This window comes from Centrocercus urophasianus, unplaced genomic scaffold (assembly GCF_019232065.1).
Source record: "Centrocercus urophasianus isolate 14NV4802_14NV808 unplaced genomic scaffold, USGS_Curo_1.0 seq_36, whole genome shotgun sequence".
NCBI classification, from domain to species: Eukaryota; Metazoa; Chordata; class Aves; order Galliformes; family Phasianidae; genus Centrocercus; species Centrocercus urophasianus.
This window is the reverse complement of record NW_024884933.1, coordinates 5,624,733-5,647,142: the sequence shown is the minus strand read 5'-3', so window position 1 is coordinate 5,647,142 and position 22,410 is coordinate 5,624,733. Positions and strand designations below refer to the sequence as shown.

General features: G+C 49.9%; 3 protein-coding genes across 4 annotated transcripts in view; all 3 read right to left on the bottom strand.

The window, feature by feature from the left end:
* The window catches only part of PRDM16 (PR/SET domain 16), a 229,849-nt gene that overhangs the window by 204,086 nt on the left and 3,353 nt on the right, over nt 1–22,410 (bottom strand). The window contains exons 2-3 of the mRNA XM_042831637.1: nt 21,332–21,448; nt 8,446–8,529 (exon numbers count right to left, since the gene is read on the bottom strand). Of these exons, the coding sequence (XP_042687571.1) occupies nt 8,446–8,512 (67 nt within the window). The 5' untranslated portion in view covers nt 8,513–8,529; nt 21,332–21,448. The remainder of the gene's footprint in view (nt 1–8,445; nt 8,530–21,331; nt 21,449–22,410) is intronic.
* LOC122167197 (actin-85C-like) lies at nt 16,451–17,650 on the bottom strand. The gene has a single exon (XM_042831640.1). It carries the CDS (start codon nt 17,582–17,584, stop codon nt 16,451–16,453), a length of 1,134 nt encoding a protein of 377 aa, XP_042687574.1. The 5' UTR covers nt 17,585–17,650.
* Nucleotides 18,271–21,617, bottom strand: LOC122167196 (actin-1-like). 2 transcript variants are annotated; one of them, XM_042831639.1, is made up of 2 exons: nt 21,590–21,617; nt 18,271–19,367 (listed from the first exon to the last, which is right to left on the bottom strand). In XM_042831639.1, the coding sequence occupies exon 2, from the start codon at nt 19,258–19,260 to the stop codon at nt 18,271–18,273; it is 990 nt and encodes a 329-aa protein (XP_042687573.1). In that variant the 5' UTR covers nt 19,261–19,367; nt 21,590–21,617. The 2 variants fall into 2 exon arrangements, with proteins under 2 accessions (XP_042687573.1, XP_042687572.1); XM_042831638.1 differs by lacking the exon at nt 21,590–21,617 and having other exon boundaries at nt 18,271–19,401.

The following is a 22,410-nucleotide window of genomic DNA, read 5'->3' as shown; positions in this document are numbered from 1 at the left end:
GCTCCGCCGCTCCCCCGTGTTTTTCGTTTGTTGTTTTCGGGTGTGGGGTGGGGGGGGGGGGGGTGGGGGGGGGGGGGGGGGGGCAGCGGGGGTCCTGCGATGGGGGGTTGAGAGGCGAGGGGTAAAAAGAAAACGAAGAAAAAAAAATTGAAGGGAACGAATTTTTAAGCGAGGTGCGCTGGCAGAGGACGGCAGAGCTGTGCCGGCCCCGAGCGGCGCGTCCCCGCCGGCACCGGGCGCAGTGCGGGGCTCGGGGCACAACCACAGCCGTTCCCATCCCGCAGCGGCGCAGCCTACACCTGTTGGAGCGCTTCCACCCAGAATGGGAAATTAATGAGCGGGGAGGGAGGGAGGAAGGGAGAGGGGCCCGGCCCGGGTGGCCTCAGGGAGCCCGCAGCCCCCGGCCCCGCTGGGAGACCCCCGCGGGGAAATGCGCAGAAAAGCGCATCCCGGACCCTTCTCCCCTCTGTGTCAGGGGTCCGACCAAGGGCTGAGGCCAACGGAACCCGCGTATTAAGGCTCTACAGAGCCCACCTCTCGCTGCTGTTCGCAGCTCCGTGTCTGCTTCCCGGCCCCGCTGCCACCCGTTGCAGCACCGGGTGCCGCACGAACTGCGGAGGGGCGGCGATGCGCTACGGGCACCGCGACCCCCATCCTAAGGGCAGCCCCGTCCCCAGCGGCCCTCGGGCTCACGGGGAGAATCGGGACACGGCCCTTCGCCACTTGTTGTGCCCAAGTTTAAGCACTAAAGAAGATTAAAATGGTTGGGACGGCGCGGCTCGGCGGCATCTCCGCACACGCAGCGGAACCCTTCTCCCGTCCCGAGGATTTGCGCATAAATTCCTCATTGTTTCCGCGCAGCATCGCGGGGAGATTAGAGCAGGAATTAATATTTTAAACTACGCAAATGCCCGTGGCACAGGACGGGTCAGCGAGCCCCGAGAATGTCACACGCTTCCCCGGAGCTTTTCCCTTCCTAATCTGCCATTAATAAGCGGAGGAAGCACCCACACAACGACCACATTGTAATTAAGGGCTGCCTTAAACGCACGCAATCAAAGAGCGGCTCGCCCCGCCGGTGCCAAGGAATTTCATCACCTTTCGGGCCCGGCTGCGTGCTGCGGGCACAAGGGGGCGGATAAGGACAGCGCTGGGGGCGGCGGGCAGCGCACCCCGACCCCGCACCCCGCCTCAGCCGCCCTAAACCCTTCTAGATCTCCTTCCCGAAGAATTTCCCCCGCTCCTTTTTCAAGTGCTTTTGTTATATTTATTCTTCCTTCTTATTTTTATTATTCTCAGATGCCTTTCAGAATGACCGGGAAGCACAAGGACAGAAAAACGCGTTTCGTGCATCAGCCGCGCTGCTTTGCGCTCTCACACTCCCTCAATTTATCTGCGCGCAAAAGCCGCGCAGCGCAGCGCTCTCCTGCGGCTCGCTGCCCCACCAACACCTCTCCCTGCACCGAAACACGCTCAGCAGACGCTGCCCTTCTTATTTCTAGCAGAAGCTCTGGCTCTCCCAGCCCTGTAAACACGCGGTATAAATCGGCCCTTTCGGATTTTCCCCCCAAACCTTTCCCAGCCCCAGAAATTCCTCCGAATTCGTTACGCTGCTCGAGGCCGCGCTTTTTACAGGGCCGGGGAAAGGTAACATCGCCCGTCTGAAAATAACGAGTCACGAAAAGAAAAGCGACGTTCACGTGTGAATATCGAACTTCAACCGTATTGTCACCGCCGCCGTAAAAGAAACGCAGCAGCTTGCTTTATTCCAGGAGAGCGCGGCCATTAAAGAGAACTTGAGGAACCCTAACGATTATTTCTTTCAGACGTCGGAACGCGGCCGCGCAACGCGTGGGGAGGAACGCGGGCGGGCAGCGGTGCGCGCTGCGCGGCGGGGTGATGCGGGCAGCGGTCGGGGCGCCCCTCACTGCTTTCTCACCCCCCGCACACTGCGCCCGAGCCAACACACTGTGTACGTCGGTTTTCCCCTCGCACTTAGCGGCACGGCCCTTCTCAAGGTGAAGGCGCGGAGCCGCCGCGGTTCCCTCTGCGGGGCTGCAGCAGCGCAGGGCTCCGGGGGGCTCGCGGCCCCCGCACCCCAAAAGATATTTCCTCGATTAAAGCTTTACGGGGCGGTAGGGTTAGAGGTGGGTGAGCGAACCGAACCCCGGCAGCACTTCAGGCGCTGCCCGCCGGGCGGCCCCCGCCCCACCCGCTGTAACGGCCAACACCCCCCTTATGCCCCCCCATCACTTCGGACTGCAGCGGAGCCTTCGCACGCTCTCCCCCCGCTGACGCCGGCTGTATAATTATTAGCTATTAATTGAGTTCAAGACCTTTTATGGCTATGGGAAATGAGGAGTCCGACCACTAATCCCGAGAAGGGTCTGCGAGCAGCCAAGAGCTATGAAAAAGCCATCCAGGGCTGGCTGGGCCCGGCCTGACACAGTGCCCCTGGGGGCTGTGCGGGGAAGCATTAACGGGGGGGGGGGGGGAGAAAAAAAAAAAAAAAAAAAAAAAGAAAAAAAATCATTAGGTGAAAATTACAGAAACTTTAAACCGACGGATTGCATTAAGGAGGGCCTTTCGGAGGCCGCCCCGCTGAGGTGGGGGGACCCGGGTGGGGGTCCCCGCGCGGCCATCCCACGCAGGGCAGTGCTGCGCTCCGAGGGACGCAGCCTTATCTTGCCGCGCTGCCACCTTCCAATTAAAGTGCCCCAAATTGCCAAAAGGCTGATTTGCATGCAAGGGGCTGCGTTCAAAGATGCTAACGCATTGTCTCCTTCTTAGAACTTAACATTTCTCTCTTCAGTCCCCACTTGAAAGAAGTTTTAGAACAGTATTCAAAGACTGTCCAAACGAACAAAACCTTCCCCTTTGCTCGGGAGAGAAATCCGGTGTATTCAACACGAGGGCATATTCTCAGAAGTTTGCACATTTTGTTTTCAAGGCTGTATTGGTGGTGCCTTTTTCCTGCAAGCTTTATTTTTTTTCAGAGCGCGATTCAGACGCCTGAAAAAGATTATTAAAATTGAACATCATACAGATTTTTTCCTTTTTTATTTTTTTTATTTTTTTTTTTGCACTGTTTAGAATTACTTTCCTGGAAGACTTTTTGCGCATATCCCCCCCAAGTCATAATTAAGAACACTTTTTTTTCTCTAGCAAACAGGAAAAGCAAAAAAAAATAAGAAAAAAAAAAAAACACAAAACACAAATCAACACCATTTCCAAACGCTCCTTTTGCTTTAAGCCCTCCCAAAGCTCTGCGCATGGGAAACGCTTCTCTGCCCCAAATCCACCTGAAAACCGAGCAGGTATCGGTCATGGGCAGCGGAACGAACCGACGGCCGGCAAAGCCCGCAGAGCTCGGCGAGCGCTGAGTTTCCAAAAGCTTCCTAAAAAACCCGACACGATCTTTGCTCCCCCCGCACCCTCCAATCTTAAGGCAGCCACCCCAACGAAACGAGGATGCTGAACTCCTTTTGCAAACGCGATGAACTGCAAAGAGCCGCCGGCAGCCCGTTTACGAGCAGCTCCTTTTTACAAAGATGCGTAAAGGGCGCAAGCAGGGACCCGACGGGACGCGAACATATTTTATTAATTTAATACAAAGCAGCTTAAAAATCATAATAATAAAGCAGTAGGGAGCATAACTGGGGCTGAGGAATGACACCAGCAGGGTGCGGTGTGACCCCCCGGGAGCAGCGGATGGCACAGGGACGCACGGGGACCCACCGAACCCCCGCCCCCTCCCCACGGCGCACCGCAGCCCCCCGGTTTTTCCACCTCCGGAGCTTCCCTTCTGCCTTAAGGCACGGGGATCGCTCCCGTGGAATAATGCGCAGAGCACAAAGAGCGCCTGTCCTCGGGTTGGTAGATCATAAGCAGGGATGGGAAAGTATTTCACGGCGCCTGGAGAGTTCCCGGCGCTGCCTCCATTCGCCTGAGCCCAAGGGAAAGCCATCAGGACCAGGAGTTCATTTAGATTTAACAAATTAATGAAGACTTACTGCAGAAAGTAACTCTGAGAACATGTGTTAAAACGCAACAGAAAGAATTTCATCGATTTCCATGCGAGATGGATGGTGTCCAGGAAGAATGAGTCACCCCGGTTCCTCGAGAGGAGCGCACGGAGCGGGGCTGCTCCACGCATGGGCTGGGACCGCTGCAGCGCTGCTCCGGGTGGGCAGCGCCTCGGGAACCGAGCAGCTCTTCTCAGCACCTGAAAGCAGCGGTTTGGCAAACCCGTCTCCGCCCCGGTATCGCTTCAGCTACACGGAACCGCTCAGCCCAGCAGAGGCGCACAGACAGGACCGAGCAGCCCGGCGGTTAAGGCACAGGGAAGGGAGCACTGAGCCTCTTGTGCACAGCACAGCAATGCCCCATTCGAGGCTGTTAGTCCTTCTGCTACTTTTTTTTTTCCTCCCCCACCCACATATTTACTGTTCTACTTTACAAGGGTTTGGTTTCATCACCACATGGGAGATAGAGATTCTCGAAGCCCCCGAAGCATTCCCTTACCAGCTCTGTTCTGACACTACAGAGGTGATCCATTGCACCCAGTTTAACTAATGGAGAAGCCTCTCCAACCCACGGGCACATTCACTGCAGCACTTTTTATTTCACAGGTGGAAGAATTAACTGTCACATCTCAAGGGAGTGGGATGAGCTGAAATCTCAAGGTACACCAATGGGAGCAATGGAGCAACAAATGCTGCAGCACTGTCAGTTTTTGCCTCAGAAGCTCTGTGCGCAGCTGGGTTTGTGGATGCCATGATCCATTCATGCTTCTATCAGCCTATAGTCAAGTCCATGGGAGTTTCAGCCTTGCTGTTTGGTTTTCACTCTGCAAATAGTCCACACAAGCACTATGACAGCACAGGGAGCTCAGCAGCTCTGTGATACACTAATTGATGGATAGCTGGAAGAGGCAAGCTTCATTTCAAAAAGCAGTTAGAAAATGAAATGCAAATATATACAAAATATTTAATGGTTTCTGTGAATATAAATGTCCCTCTACCTTATGACTGCTATTTTCCAGCCAGCTTTCCAACCAGAGCAGTCTCTGCACTTCTGTATCTACAATTGTACCATTTATAAGGCAGTGGCCCACCTTGCCCATGTGCTTGTTCCTACAGTGACTCATATTCCACTGGGTTTATTCCTGTGAAGACTTTGTGTTGAAACAGAGGAAAGAGCAGAAACACCACATTCAGGAAAACACGCTTGTCATTCCCTGTCAAAAACAGAGCTCTGCTTTACCTCCTGTGCAGGAGATCCCCTTTTACAATGGGCATAGCATTCAAAATTAAAATTAATTTGATACCTGGGCCAAGTAAAAGCTTTGCTGAATGGCAGAGTTTACTCGATATCTGAAAAATAGCCTTTCTAGAGGAATACCCAGAGAAGAAACAAACTCATAAATTACCCAGCTAAGGCATGGCAGAGTAACTTCACTTTCATGCTATCAATCCAAATCCCCTCCAATCAAACTGCCCTGAGAAAGGTTACCACTGCTTGCTGGCAGCATTGCCTGAATTCAAGGAGAAATTAAGTACCCATCACTGCAGTGCAAGGTCCCAAGCAGCACACAAAGCCATGCACACCACCAGGTTCTGCAGGGCCATTCCTTCCCTGCCCTCCCAATTCAAGAGCAGCACACAACCCCTGCCTGGTAGATCTCAGCACCACAGCTGTGCCAATGGAGAAGCACTGGGGGGCCACAGCAGCTCCTCCTCTTGCAGACATGGGGATTTCAGCTTTAGCACGTTCAGGCACTACAAACCACCCGTGGTGGCAGTCCTGCAGGTAAAACTGCACCCAAATGACAAGACCTTCAGAAATCAATTATCTCCAGTACCACCTGCACACACTGAGGTCAGTATTCAGCTGCCCTCTTAATATCAAAAGGAAGAAAAAGAAAAAATGGACAAGGAGCTTCCCAACCAATAATTGCAATTAAGAAGTTGCAGCTCAAGAAATCAAAGGCATTGGTCTCAAGTTTCAGCCCTCCCTCATCATTTCTGTACACCACAAAAAGCAAAATAAAGTCTGAAACACACACAAAAAATAAATAAATAAATAAAAAAAAGCAAAGTACTGTCAGCTCAGAGCACAAGCAGTTAACATTCACAAGCAGTTAACCAGAGAAATGCCTCCTTATGTGCACCATCACTTGTACCTGGCACCTGCTGTGCCACACAGGGAGCAGAACCCCAGTTTTGACAGGGCTATGATGCCCTGAGTAAGAGCTGCAAAGCCAAAGACCTGAGCACAGCACCCAGCATCCCAGCCATTCTCCTCTGCCCAGCACTAAGGCCCACTGCCTGAGCCCCTCCTGGCTGCCCCACGTGCTGCCCCCCAGCAGGGCTGTCCCCACAGGAGAGGGAAGAGCCACAAGAAGCATTTCTGATCCTAAAGCAGCACAGCGAGCTGCAGGCCTGCACACACCCAGCAGAGCAGGAACACCTTGGTGGGCATTTCCAGAGCATTTCATTCTCATGGCATCCCAGGCAAAGAGGCCCTGCAGAGAAGCACTGCTCCACATGGCTGTCAGACTGACACAAGCTTCTACATCCTCCACCTCTCAGCTACACAACAGCACCAGAAATGCTGTTTCCTCCATACACCCCAAACCTGCCTCTGGTTTTCACTGCTGACTATTCAGTGCCCTGAAACAGCTGTGTCACGAGCTGCTGGGCTACCACTCAGCTGCAGTTCGGTTCCTTCGGTATAAATGAGATGAGGAAATAGTTTCATTTCTCTAAAGTATAAAGTTAAATAGAGTGAACTGAAGTTTCTTTAAAAATAATGGAGTGAGATCACCCGTACAGTGATTTAAACACCTCAAATAAGAGCAGTGCTTGGGTTTAGTAAGTGCAGCTTGGGGAATGGGAGCCCCAGCTCCAGCCTTTGGGGGATGCTCAGGGGGGAACATGTTTTCTATGCAATTATTACCAGCAGCTTTTTAGCTCCGCTCAGAATGAGAATCAATTACAGATCACAAAGCAACTCGATGTTTCCAAGGGAATCTGAGTCTTGTTATAATGCTCAGCCAAACAAAGCATTGAGACAGAGAAGAACTCATCCCCAGGCACTCTGGCCACCAAAGCCAGCTGCTGGGGCAGCACGAGGACACAGCACTGTAAAACATGGGACACACAGAGAAAGCTGCAGGCACATGGCCATCCCAAACCCTCAGTACAGTCAGAGCAACAGAAACCCAGAACACATCACTCAGTAATAGAAACACAGCAGTACAGTCGATGAGAAGAATCTGTGCTTTTGTCACCAAGATTGCTGCATTTTATATACAGAAAAATTACCATGGAGGAATTTTATTCTGGAAGGATGAGAACATTAAACTTTCTTTTTTATGGGAGAAACAGAGATACAGAGCTAGCTCAAAAACTGAAAATCTCTCATGCCCTGATCTATAAATAAAACTAGTTGGGATTTTCTTTTGTACTAAATTTAAAGGAAAGCCTTTTCCATAGAGAGTTTTCTTTAAAACAAACTATGCCCCAGAAGGAATGTAATGACGGTGTTTCCAACAAGCAGCATGAATGAATTAAACAATAAACGCAGTAAGAAAGCAGCTGTATTTTCTGTAATAGAAGCAGATGGATTTGCAGCTCAGACATGGCTGCGTTCTCAGAAAGGAGAGGACCCTAACACTCCATCCAGGGCCTTGGTTTCAGTGCAGTTCACACTCCAGCATCACAAAGACCTTTGAGGTCAGCTCCAGTGACCAACAAATTCCATGTTTTATTGCACACTGCACCAAATCACTCAGCTCTCTCCTGCACATCATTTACAGTCCATGCAGAGGAAAGGAGAGAAGAGGAATCAGCTCTGTTTGACAGTCAGGCCAGGTCCAGCATCAGCACACAACAACCAGAGCCCAAATCTCATCCTTGTGCAATCTCACCCCTTTGGAGAGGAACCTCGAGGTCTTCTGCAGTGCCTCAGCTCAAATCCCCCACTTCTCCTTCCTCCTTACACCTCCCAGTATCCCACCAGCAACACACGTGCAGAAACTCCAAAGTAACAATGCTAAGAAGCCTACAGCAATTCTGAATATCCCACAGTCACAGCAAGCTCAGGGGCACTGCAGAGACCTGCTACACTTCTACACAACAGCAGCTTTTGCTAATTAGCCCAGCAACAGACACTAATTACACTCATTTCATGTTCCAAATAGATACCATCACCTTTAACTCCTGAGCAAAGCACTAACTCAGGAGCACCAAACACACAACACCACGTTCCACTCCAGAACCAACAGTAACCAAATTAGAGCAGGTGATCCTGCAGTAAACCAGGTTTCCTAAAGAACAGTATCTTAACAGTTAAGTGCAACTTGGCCTTTAATTTACCTCCAGCCTCAGAACTTCCCACCACCAGGATTTTTAGACAAGAAATAGCTTTTCTCCTACTTACATTTGCTGGTTTCTTCTCCCACTGCAGCAAAGAGACATCTCCTGATGCCCAGAAATTGGGTCCCCATAACAGCAGCAATCAGACCTGTAAGAAACACTGCACCATTAGACTGAAGGAGACAACTTATTTCCTTACAGTAGCTTCCCCCCAAACCCCACTATAGCCTAACAGCTACAGGCAGCAAGTCAGAAACTCCTGAAGCCCATAGAGAAGCAGTTGGGATTCAGTTTTTCTTCCCAATACAAAAGCTCCCAATATCACAGAGGTTCCTGCTAGAGCCACAGGTTGCCCAGCACCTTGCTGACATGCACCAACTACAGGCATATTTCAGTGAGCCACAACATTGAACGCAGCCACAACACAAAAGCACAAAACAGCACATATTTAGTTTGTGTGGCTTCGATTCTTAACACTAAAGAAGCCTTCAGACCCTACTTCAAAGGGGGCAAAGAACACACACACCTCAGAGCAGGCACAAGTCCCCTCGCTGATGGCTGAACACTGGCAGCAACCTCCTCCTCCTACAGCAGCCTAAGCCTTCTGGAAAGTTCTCCAGCCCCACTTATATATAATTAGTCAGTTTGCCACAGGTGCCTTGATTAAGGTGAGTGGAGCCAGCTGGACTTCATTCAGCTCATCAGGCCTTGCTCCCCTTGCAGCTGGCCATGGGCAGCCCTGTGCCTGCAGTGTGGTCGGGCTGCTCCCCTGGTGCCAGGGCAGCAATGAATTTCCTTATGGATCCACCCATATTGGGAAGGATGAGGTGAAACCATCGCAATAAAAATGTTTTCTAAGCATTCTGATAAACCGGGTGGGTTCCTCTTGAATGTCAGAAAGGAAAATGGATTTACTGCATTACAAATGGAGGCACCACCCCATGCTGAAGCAGCTCAGCTGCCTGGGCAGAACAGAACCAGCAACTGATGAGCTGTGGGTAGGGGGTCAATAGTTCACAGCACCACCTGGAGCTCCTGTGTGCCACTCAGGCCCCTCGTGTGCTGGGGGCTGCCCAGAAGAGCTCACTATGGCAGTGCTGGTGAATGTGGCCACTGTTGGGCAGAGCCCATCTCCTCCATGAGGATTGCTGGGCATCCCCAGTGCTCTCCTTTCACTTCTCCTGACATTTATTTGCAGTAACTGCATGTTTCACAAGCACAAGGAGTCAGCTTCCTCCTGCACACCATGCAAATGCACGAAGTGCAGCTCTGTCATTTCACCTGCTGATATTTCTGTTTCCAGAAGAGAGCAGGAGTGTTGCTAAAGGATAAAAACCAACACGCGCACGCAAGCCTTTCCCAGCAAGCTCTGATGGATGGGATGTGACACACCGGTGCAAAAAGTTTTGGCAAAAGCAGGGATTTTAAATTGCTCTGCTCTATTTTGCTGTGGTGGGAGTTTTAATGCAGCGTGCTTTGCCTGGAAGCGACACAACAGAACAGACGGTCATCTCAAATGCATTGTGGGGAAGAACAAAACAATTCTGCAGCCCGAGATGCACTGAGCACAGCACACTGCTCACCTATTGCCCAGGGTATGGCTTGTGGGGCAGCTCCTGGCAGCCCATGGCACGTGGATGCTGTGGGCTTAGGACCCCTAAGCAACATGGGGTCCTTCAGTGCTGCTCTGCAGGCTGGGCCAGGAAGAGCGCTCTGCTTCCTCTCTTCCCCCTCTCTCTTCCTAATGAAATCTTTCCATATTATTAATGGCTAGGGTGGATCTATAGAGTGTGTTCCTTCCAGGATTTTCTTGTTTGCTGTAGTCTTCAAATTTTCCAGTTCATTTCCTATTTTCCTGCTCTAAAACCCCTGCCAAAAAAATCCCCGAAGCACACTTTGGTACTTGAACAGAAAAAAAGAAGAAACATTTGAGAACTGACATTTGATCCAGAGTCTTGTAAATCAGTAGCAATTTTCCCCTAAAATCAGAGTCGTTTCCATCAGCAGATGATGGCTCCTCAAGGTGAGTTTTTATCTAATTAACCACGTGGATGCATTTTGATCACTAAAATAGGCAACGCTGTATCCAATAATTGATGTGAATTTAATTGTCCCGGGGCGTTCAGCCAAAATGTAAAGCCTGGACTTAAGAGAGAGTATTTAATCAGGTTCCTTTAGGAATTAATTGATTAGGAATGAAATTAATGAAATGGATTGATGCCTAGATGTCCCCAGTGACACCAGCTCCCATGGCCAAAGAAGAAACAGGTACCCAAGGAAACGTTCCTCATTCATGGACTGGAATATTAGAAACAAAGCAGCTATGTAATCCCCCATGGAAAGAATTATTTCGGTTTCATGTAATCCCTCAGCAGAAGAATTGGAAACATTACAGACTGTGCTGATATTAGAGCTGGATGCACGGTGGTGCCAGCTGGAACAGGTTGGGAGCTGGGGAATTCCTTGGGACACTCGAGGAGAGAAAAATTCTGGAGTTATTTCATGGATTACTGTTGTTTTTAATCCCTTCCGTGGCTTCTGAAAGAAAATCTCCGCACATGTAGCTCAGACATGAAGGCTTCTCCGTAAACATCAACTGGAAACAACAGTGGTTGGATGGGACTCAAAGTGATGGGACTGCTATCCAGTGAGTCAGGCCTGCTTGTTTCCAGGCTGTTCAGGGCCATCTGTGCCTCAGGGAGGGACCCTCCATCCTTTGCCTACGAAGGAATGGCAGGTGATGCTCACAGGCCTGCTGACCACCCCTCAGCTGCTCTGCAGGACGTCCCCCCCCGTGTGTGCTGACTGTGCTCCATGCAGGCACAACCAATGAGCAGCAGCTCAGCCCAGAGCTGGAGAGCTGAGCACCCCGGATGTGCTTCAGAGCCGTGGAGATGTGGCTCTGAGGAACGTTGGGCAGTTGGCACAGGGTCGGACTTGGGGCTCTTGGAGATCTTTTCCAACCTTAATGATTCTGTGATTCCAAGGAAGATGACTGACTAGCCAGAAAATGTGCTCTTTGATAAGTGGAGAGTGATAAAAGCCCAGCAGCTCGGGGGCCGGTGGAGTCTTTCTCCCCACTGTTTCTCTTCTTAACCTGTGTTTAAAGTTACTGAATGGGATGAACTCAGAATCTTGGTGATTTGCCCTAGGAAAGACAGAGCAGCTCTGAAACACAGCCTCTGTACGGCAGCTGGAGCTGAGCTGGTTCCTGTGGCAGGCTGGGAGCCTTCCTTCCCCTCAAAAAGGAACAATGATCTCACGGCTGTAAGAAAAATCAGCTCTGACGTAAATCTACGGAATACAGTGGGTTTAAAACAGCACAGCTGGAATCAGCATCTGGCCTATTGTCTGGGGCACCTTGAGAGCCCCCGACTCCTCCCTCTGGGGGCACGTGCTTCTAGGAAACCTATATTACTTTGGCTGAAAGACAGTACTTCAGAGAAAGCCATCAGACCACCAGCACCGCTTTAATAGTTCTGCTGTGTTGTTCTGAGAATTACTGTTTTGTGTAGGAATTCGGGAATGACCCATAGAAACAACTTTGGCAGCGCGCGTGTTTCCCTTCGGATTTGTCGGGGTAGCGAAGGATCTGAGGAGTGGAGCGTTTCCAAATCTCCTCAGCTCATCTGCATTACGGGGCTGAGTGGCTCAGCGGCAGCTCCTCGGCTTGGCTGAGGCCGTGACGCCAGCAGGGCCGTCGATCCGAGATGTCCTGAGAGCCGTGGTGGTGAGCGGTGGTTGTTAACGCCACCAAGTTCCCCTCCCTGCTCCTTGGGGGGAGAGATTCACTGCAAAAACAAGCAGTAAATCCTGCCGGGCTGCAAGCAGGCTGATTAAGACAGATGCTCTGAACTTTGGGATAGCGAGGATGTGGTTCCGTGCGGCCGGCTGAGTGCAGGCTCTTGGAAGATCCTCCCTTCTCAGACACAGGAGTGGGGTGGACAGCAGCACCACAAACCCTGAGAGCATTGCGTGCCTGGGGCTGCATGCCCTCACTGCTCTCCCACGTTGTCCTGTGTGAGCATCAAACTGCAGACACAGAACCCATCACCTCGGTGGGAATGACCATTACAGACCCGGGCAACACGCACACTGACTGTCCCACATGCTTTTCCAGTTAAAATACTTGGCCTGAGAACGTGGGAGGTAAAGAAGTTGCGTTTTGAGGTCTTTATGAAACATAGCTCACATCCTCTGATTTATGCTCCTTGGGACTCGTTCTGTGTAAAACATTTAGCTCGCTCTACTTTAGATAAAAGAAACATCTGAAGCATTGGTTGTTTTGGAGTTTCTCATTCTTTTCTCTCATATATCTTCATAAAATCTCAGCGCCAGACACAGTATTCTAAGTTCAGAGCCTCTCCTCTTGTTCCTGCACTCCCTTTTCTCCAGCACTGTGATGCTCTCCCTGCTGCTGGCACCACTGCAGCCCTGGTTCCACTTTGCCACTAAGTGAGGACATGGGACAATGCAGAAAGCAGAGCATGGAGTGGCAGCTTCCCCTGGCTGGAGGTGCATTTCAACAGACCCAGTCCTGACCAGATGTGACAGATGCTTTTGTCCATCTTATCATGGATCCCAGAGCCGTTAAGGTGGGAAAAGACCTCTGAGATCTTCAAGTCCAACCACAACCAACCCCACCGTGCCCGCTGACCACATCCCTCAGTGCCACACCTCCACTGTTCCTGAACACCTTCAAGGAGGGGATTCCACCGCCCCATGGGCAGCTGTGCCAAAGCATCACTGATCTTTCTGAGAAGGAATTGCTCCTGCAATCCAATCTGAAGCTCAGCGGAGGGGCTCCCCTGCCCATCCTTCTGCTTCTAACACCATTTGGGACTGTCTGCTGGTGCACAGCGATCTCCACCACGCGGCTGCATGCTGGGTGCCCTGAGCAGCCACAGCTCCTACCGGCTGCTCCTGTAGTCATAGAGACACAGCCCTCAGAGAAATCAGAGTCAATTTAGGCACCTAATGCTGGGATGCCTGAGAGTGAATTGGTTTTGAATTAATCGAGTAAAACAAGGCAGTGAAAACCCACGGAACACGTTGGTCTGGAAGCTGCTCCTGGGGATGGAGCGACAATGCATACTTTACCCCTTGAATTTTTTATTAAGAGCTGGGTTTTTTTTTATTTTTTTATTATTGAATATGAATATTTTACACGTCCAAGTTCAGAACAATGCTTTTTTTGGCTGCCTCTGCACTTTTCATGGTTGTGTACCCTTGCATTGCATAACTGAGAGAGATCCATTTACACACAGGGGAAAGGGGACTAATGAATCTCAGCAACGCTCACTTTACTGTCTGTGAAAAAAAGTGCTCTGAAGTATTCCAAATTAAAAAAAAAAAAGGGCCACATATAAAATAGTTGCAAAGAATGGCTTAATAAAATCGGCGTGTGCATGTGTGCACATGTGGGTGCACGTGTGTGTGCAATGCCTGCAGAGCTGAGCATCACCATGGGGACACAACGAGGCTCCTGCATGGCTCTGCTGGTGCTGTGCTCCCCTGTCCATCCATCGCCATCCTTGTGCTGTGTTCACACAGCCCAGCAAGGACCAGGGCAGGGGATGGGAGATTGAATAATACAGATAATAACTATTTGTCTAGTGGGTATTTGAACCCGGCCTTATTATTGTGCAGATGACAACAGGGAGGAGAGGGGGAAAGCAAGAGCTCTTGTGCATTTCTCAAGAGCTCATGGGCAGGGTGACAAGAACTGCATTGTTTTGGGTAATCAGCACGCATTGTCCCAGGCTGACACTGCTGCATACCAATAAAACCTTTAGATTCACAGGGAATAGGGAAAGTGCAAAATGATGAATTGTTTGACATTTAAAAGAAAATAAAGGGCTGTCGCTGAACTGAAACTTAAATGAGACCTGGGGAGGGAGGGAGAGAGGGCAAAATTACTGGGAGCAGGTTGAGATGCTTACGTGAGCTTAGTGCAAACTTGCCCAATGATTTTGTGTGTCTGATCTTCAGCTACTTTCCGAGGCCAGGCAGATCCCAGGCACTCATTTGTACCGTGTGCCCAGAGGATGGGTGGGGACAGATCGGAGGGATCGCTTTCTGTGCCATGAGGACGAAGGGAATGCAGTCCCCAATCACTGACACATCTTCAATGTGAAAATGCAGTCTAACTGGAGTAATGAATTCCCAGTGCCCTGCGCGGTGATGGAAGCACAAGGTGACCAAGGAGTGCAGGGGCTGATAAAGTCTCCTGGAACACATGCCAACGTCTGCTATCTCACTGCGTGCCCTTGAGCAAAGTCATGTCTCTGTGGTAAATGGAAGCAGCCAGGCCAAGCCAATGCTGTGGGTGCTACGTAGCCGTAATAACGGTTTGTTGAATGATTTTTGGCTGCCAGGAGCTGAGGCAGCTCCCTCGGCGTCAAACCATTTTGGTATCAGTGAATCCATTCTGGATGACACTGGGCAGCACTGTGCTCTGCAAGGTGACTCTGCTACAGGCACGCACAGCTCTGCTAGGTGTCACTCTCCAAACACGTTTCGTGTCTGCATCAGTTGTGCAGTTATTGCCTGTGCTGCTTCGCTTCCCTCCTTCCTGACAACCACCTTGACTTGCACGCTCTCTGGGGTTCCCTCTGCTCTCCAGCACTCTGCTGTTTGCATTCGTATTTGCATTAGATTATTGGAGCAGGAGTCTAAACACTTAAGTTACTGCAAATCCCTCCTCATATGGAAGTTCAGTGAGCTGTAAAATATTTAAACTGTCTACAGTCGTACCTCGTTTGTTTACACATATCCAGTGGGCTGCTAAAAGGTAACATACTGTAATAGAAGAAAGATCCAAGATCGCTGATTCAGATTTCATAACAGTTCTGAAAGCGCCCTGCATACTTGCATTAACTTGATGCAGCAATGTTCAGCTCCACTTCTGAAGCTGCAGGGCCCAAGCGGAGCAGCAAAGAGATGTGTTTCACCCCAGGCCCATTGCTTTGTGCTCCAGAGTCACCCACAGCTCACTCTCCCATCCTTGCCCATGTTCTCTGCTCTTCTATCTCCCCATCCTTTTCTGCTCACTCTGCTGGGGAAGCACGGGGTTGGGAGCAGCTGAGTATGGGTTAGATGTGGCCCCATTCACAGCACTTGTTATGTCTTGCAGAACAGGAAAACAGCACCGGGATTCTTCAAAGCACAGGGAGGAGCAGAGGGATGGCTGATCAGTCCCAGGGCAGCAGAGGGCATCAATGAGTTTGAAGATTCACCTCCAGCGCTGAATGAAAGCAGACACGGGGCTGAATAATTCATAAGGCAGATTTCTTCTCTTTTCCTACTTGCACTTGTTGGTCTTGAGTGAACCCAACAAGTTCACTCGGAAACAATTTTTGAACAACACATAAATCATAGCACTAATTAGTTTCACAAATGATGAGAAGATTTCTACTGCCTGATTCAATGTAGTGCATGTATTTGCAGATGTAGATAAAGACGATCTCTGAAAATACACCATTTCCTTATGCTAGAATATTAGCTAAATCCCACAGGTGGGCAATGTTTTGCATGATGTGACACAGCAAATCACATGGTGAGGCCACAGATGGCGCAGAGGTGCTCTAGGTCTTAAGCAGCCAGACCCACTTGTTTCCATTCTGTGGGCAAGACCAAATGTAGAGGCTCAGTCCTCTCTGAGCTTCTCCAGAACAGCTAGAAGCGATGGTGAAGGGTCAGCAAGCCCCATGGGCCCTCTATTTCTCCATCAGAGGTCTCCTTCCACTCTTTGGAGGTTTACGGTGCGTGGCAGGGAGCCAGCCCCCCAGGCATGAGCTGGAGGTGCCTCGTTCTCAAGTGTTTAAAAGTCTGACAAACTGTTTGCAGTTCTAGCAGGGATCAACACGCTCCTAGAATTAAAACCAACATCTTGGAGAGCAAAAATGCTCTGAACAAGGACTCTTTCTTCAGCCCAATGCACAAGGGATCTTTCTTTACTAAGCTATAAAATCACTTACTACAAATCAATTATTTTTTGTTCTGATTTATTAACTGCTCTCCAGCTGTTCAGATTGGCACTTAAGACAATTCCTGGACAGCCATACCTCTCAATAGAATCTTCTCTGGAGTACCGTTGGTCCGACTTCGCTGTAGTCTTCCCTGCTCACCCACATGTTGCGAAGCGATGTTAAGTTGGCGAGCAACGAGGCGCCAACCCACACGGAGTGCACCCGATTTTTTGGCGAGATGATCTTGATGTGGGTTGTGCTGGGGACTTTTGCCTGGAGCTCCTTCAGGAGCCTCTCCTTGAAACCTCGGAAAAGAGTGGAGCCGCCCACAAGCACCACGTTCCTCAGCACGTCCGTCTGGATGTGAGCGCAGCACCTGGCAGCGCTCTGCAGGATCATCCCCACCACCCCTGCTCCTTGGATTTGCACCTCTGCAGGTGCAAAAAGCGCCTCAGGAGCTCGGAACAGCTGATCTCCTGCCTTGACAGTCCTTCCATCAGGCAGCATGTACTCGCACATCAGATTTTCAGGCTTTTGCTGCATTTTTTTAATAGGATCTAAAGCGACGTAGCACAGCTTTTCCTTCATATCCCTGACTATCTCCTTCTCTGTTGGGCTCACAAAGGAGTGCCCCGTCTCCAGGAGGAGCCTGGCCAGGTACTTGGTGACCCCTCTGCCTGCAAAATCCAGCCTGGTAACACCCTGCAGCAGGCAGCTGCCTCCATGGATGGGGACGGTGACGGTGACGCCGTCTCCACTGTCCAGCACCATGCCGGTGGTTCGGGCGCAGGCATGGAGGGCTGCCAGCCCCTGCAGGGCCACGTAGAGCGCGGGCACCTGGAAGCTCTCAAACATGAGCTCAGCCATCTTCTCTCGGTGGGACGGGGGGTTGAGGGGGGTCTCGGTCAGCAGCAGCGGCCCCTCGCTGGGTTTCACTCTGAGCTCATGTTCATACAGGTATCTCCAGATCTTCTCCATGTTGTCCCAGGATGTCACCATTCCGTTTTCCATTGGGTAAGTTAAAGACAAAATGCCTCTTTTGGACTGAGCCTCCTCCCCAACATACCAGTCCCTGTGCTCCATCCCAATCATGACAAACGTGAATTTGGGGTACCCCACAATGGTAGGAATAACTGAACGGGGTGCCTGCTCCCCTGACAGCCCGGCCTTGCACTGCCCAGAGCCATTGTCAAAAACTACCACTGGGGTCCCAGCTGCCGCTATACTTGACATTGCACACAGGATGGGCAGCACTGCAGCACCAGAAGCACCCGAGCATTCTGTCCCTGCATCACAAGAGGGCACAGCCCCACCGAGCTCACAAAGCCCACAGTGGCATCTGCCATGGGTGCTTGGGAGGGAAGCTGGGTGTTCACACTTCCCTGATAAATTACGGCAGAGAATCAATGAATTTTTTCAGGCCCTCAGGCACAGAGGAGGGTCGGCTACAGTAATTGCATTTGCATTGATTTATATTTGGATTCTGTTTGGGGGTTTGCTGGGCTTTGAAAGGAAACATTTTTAATGAGGTTAGAAATAACATGCGATTTGGCTTTAGAATAGAAAAACCCAGATATTGCAAAGAGCTCAGAGGGAAGAACCTCCAGCAGAGGAGGTGTGCTGCTCCCTGAGTGACTCCTAGAGAGGCTGTGTGACAGCTGGGAACCACTGCATCCCTGTGACTGTGAGGAAAGGAAGGAAGAAATGGTGAGGTGTATAAGCAGTGCTCCCCTTGGAGAAGATAAGCAGTAAGAGGAGTCAAAGCCCCGGTTAGCAATGATTTCATGTTTTATTTCCACAAAGGATTTGTCAGCCGGGAAATGCGCAGCAGTTTCAGCCCCCTTCTGCTCAGTCTGCCCTCATCAGGGCTCGCTGTTCACGCTTTGCTATGAAGACATCCACTTGGTCTGACGTTCTCCTTAACATTTCCTGTGGATGACAGCTGCCCCAAAATCCCTGTAGTCCCTCACAGTGATCCACATTGATTTGAAAGAGGTCAGGCAGGAGAGGATGGAGGCCCCGACCCACACGCTGTACTTTCTCTCGGGGGGTGCAATGATCTTCACGAGCATGCCCACAGGCACTTGCAGGTGCAACTCCTTCAGGATGCGCTCCTCCAGGCCAGGGAAGAGCGTGGATCCTCCCGAGAGCAGCACGTTGCCATACAGATCCCTGCGCACATCGATGTCGCACTTTGTGACGCTGTTGAAGAGCATTTTGTGCACCCCGGGTGCCTCAATGCCAATGTTTCCAGGTACAAAAAGGGTCTCTGGTGCACGAAAGAGCTGGTTGCCTATCTGGATGATGTTGCTGTCAGGTAATCTGTATTCTTTCATGATCTCTTCTGGACTTGCTTTCATTTCCAGAGCGGGGTCCAAAGCCACATAGCACAGCTTCTCTTTGATATCTTTCACGATTTCCCTTTCAGCGGTGCTAACAAAAGAGTATCCGCTCTCCAAAAGGAGCCTCATAAAATACTCTGTGATATCCCGGCCAGCGACATCCAGCCTGGAGACAGCATGGGGCAGGCAGTACCCCTCGTAAATGGGGACGGTGTGGGTGACGCCATCCCCGCTGTCCAGAACTATGCCTGTGGTGCGGGCTGACGCGTAGAGGGCCAACGCAGCCTGGACTGCGATGTACATGGCGGGCACCATGAAGCCCTCAAACATGATCTCTGTCATTCTTTCCCGGTTCTGCAGAGGGTTGAGGGGGGGTTCTGTCAGCAGCACGGGTCTTTCGCTGGCTTTCACTCTCAGCTCGTAGTCGTAGACGTGCCTCCAGATCCTTTCCATGTCATCCCAGCATGTAACGATGCCGTGGTCAATGGGATAATTCAAAGTCAGGATCCCTCTTTTGGACTGAGCTTCTTCTCCCACGTAGTATTCTTTCATCCCAGCTCCCAGCATTGCAGATTTGACTCTTGAGCGACCAACGATGGATGTGATAACTGACCTTGGGCCACCGTCACCTGCGATCCCCGCCTTGCACAATCCAGACCCGTTGTCAAAGATTACTGCTGGGACGTCCAAAACGCTGGGGTCAAACATTCCTCACAGAGCTGACAGCTCCCCAGAGCAGCTCACTGGCAGCGTTTTTCTGTTTTTTCAGTGTTTTCACTGAGTTTTAAAGGTTGGTCACCGTTGCCAGGGAAGTCTCTTTGGGGGTGTGCAGCCTGGGGGTGGGCATGTCTGCCCCCAGCTACCTCATAAAGGCCAGTGATAGAATAATATATTTCCCTGCAAGATACAGCATTCCAAACACTTCCCTGGAAATGGCTAGGGCAGCTGTGCCACGACTCCAGCCAGGGGAACGCCTGTTCACCAAGTCCATCCATAAGCCACAGACCATCAGAGGTATCCCCATACTGAGCCTCACAGCATCTGTTTCTCAGAAGGGCAGGTACTGCAAAATACTTTTATGGCAATAATAAAAGGCTTCACATGTACCATGGCTTAGCTACTTACACGTAATTCTAAGAGCTGGTGAAGATTAGGATAGTTTTGGCTGCCTACAGGTGCTAACTGCATTGCTGGTTTGCTTTTGTGCAGAGCATCTGCGCTGGAAGAAGGCATTTTGCAACAAATGCTTTTATAGGAAACTTCTGAAAAATACTTTTAAATAGGTAGAACTACGTTGGACACTGCCTGTGGCATTCTGGAGTCCTTTTTTCTATCCCAATGCTCAATTTAAAGACTATTTTTTGGTAAAAACACAAAAGTGAAAAACAATCTCTGCCTCTCGCTGGTTTAAGAATTCCCATCAGCTTTAAGCAGCACCGTTTGGTGGGAAGGAATCCCTTCCCCTAATGAATCTCTGTGCTAGGCTGCTGCTAAGCTGACCTGCCTGCAAACAGGCACACAGCTGTCCTCCTTGCACGCCTCCCTTCCCCTTCAGCACTCTGCTGAACTCTTCAATGGAACGTTTTGAAAGAGGGTTACAAATGTCCTGGATCCTCACAACCGATCCCCATTTCGCCTCTCATTATTTTTTCCTTTTGCTTCAGGACAAAATTTCCCACAGAAGGAAGTTTCTGTGCTTTTGAATCCAATTGGGTTTGACAATCCAAATCCACTTACAGAGAAAATTTCCTCTAAAGAAAAAAAGTCACTATATAACTTCAGATCGAACCCTTGGCTACTGCAGCTTAATTGCTTCTCCTTGTGGCTCTTAATCCAGGGCAGCTTCAAAGCCAGGGTGGCTTCTATTAAATTTAATTACTTTTTCTTGCAGCTTGCATGGCAGAGGTGCCAGCTACGAAAGGAAGGTGGCTATGAATCGGAGGCAGATTCCAAACAAAGACATACTTTAAACAGAAATGTTAAATGCAAGCAAATGATCCCCTTGTAAGGCGTTTACACCCCAGATGAGCCACTAAAGAGGAAAACAAGGGGGCAGCTCAGTGTGTGTTATTTCCATCCTGCCTGAATTCCAGACCTGTTGGCGTTAAACGCCACACTATCCATTTTAGCAATTTCTCTAATCCTCTTAATATTTGTGTACATATATTTCAGCGTGGCACACTTGTTTTCATGCATGCTTCTATATTAATGTCAACAGGTGTCCTAATCACTTAAGACGCTGCTATATTCATCACACTGGAAGCCCCATTTAGTCCTCCATGGCCTGCCTGCAGCTTGCAGGGAAGCACTCCGTTTGGAACATGGTGTTTGGTATTAAAACAGGGGAATATTGACTGTGATCATTAAATGGCTGTTGGACCTAGGTGCAGGAATGCTCATCTGTTCCTTCATATTGCTCCTGTCATAAATCGCCTTAGAAAGAGTATGTGGGATTGACTGTGTTGCTACAGGGTTTATAATAGAGTGATATTGCTGCCTGTGCTCAGCAGAAGCACTGTGAGCTGCCTTTACAGAAGAGACACTGGGTTGTAAAACCCAGAGATAGCAAAACATGCTATGGTTTGGGGCCATTCTTGCTCGCTTTATACATCAGTGCTGAGCACGTATTTGCACTTACTGGCTCGAGCATGTTCTTGTGCTCGGCTGCATCGAGTCGCTGCTGGGCTCCATCCTCCTCCACAGGTGTCTTCTGTGTGATCCAGGTTGTGATGCACTCTGGAAGGTCTTCATTTCCCTGTGGTAAAACCAATGGGAGAAGGATCAGCTCACTCAGCCTGTGCCAACACAAACCCCACACATGTAGCATCTATAGTGGAAGAAGTAAAAACCTAGACAGGATCACCAGCAGAAAAGAGACACAAGCAGAACCAGGCACTGGCTGAGAGATGTTCCTCTCCCTGCTTTGCCACGCCAGATTATTTTGGGATCTTCCCCACTTTTTCTTTCTTAATTACCTACAAGCTCGAGGAAGGATTCAAGAAGCAACACAAACCTTATGTTTAGAATACCATCACATATGGGGGACACAAGGGAAAGTGTCCACCCTTCTCCATGCCCTAAAACCCTCAATTGGTGGCTCAGTGCGCACAGGAGTGGAAGGCCAGGGAGAGAGTGAAAGGAATCAGGGGCAGAATGAGCTCCCAGCCAGCAAGAAGCAGTAATCACCATCACAGATGCTTAGCCCTAACAACTCAACAAGACCCCTTTCTTCACATAGGAGCTGTGTTTGATTGCTCCCATACTTGTTTCCACCCAAAATCCCTGTTTCGCAAGGTCTTCGTGACACTCCAAATATCCACAATGCTCTTTGAAGTTGAATTTTAATGTGTTTATTGACACCAGTTATGATATTTCAAAACATATGGCCTACAAATTGTTACCATGCACTCCTGGTGTTTACAGTAATCCCCATATTAAAACAAACTCAGCCTTTCCTGATGATTTTATATCTTCTTGCTGACTCACTTGCCTGTGTTTATTTAAACTCCTGTTGAGCTTTTTTTCAATCTATATATATACATACATATTCAACACTTTTGAAACACAGAACAACTATTTGCAGATTTCATATACTTCAGAAACGTTTTGCATCCATTTTTATGGGCACCATATGGCCCAAGCCCTCCTCTTCAGTCCTCCCTGCAGATCCTTGATGTGCAGCATGGCTTTCCCAGCACTTAACCCTGCACATGCAGC

Excerpts from the sequence above, each read along its gene's own strand:
- LOC122167197 (XM_042831640.1), bottom strand. The coding sequence starts at position 17,584 with ATGTCAAGTATAGCGGCAGCTGGGACCCCAGTGGTAGTTTTTGACAAT.
- LOC122167196 (XM_042831638.1), bottom strand. The coding sequence starts at position 19,401 with ATGTTTGACCCCAGCGTTTTGGACGTCCCAGCAGTAATCTTTGACAAC.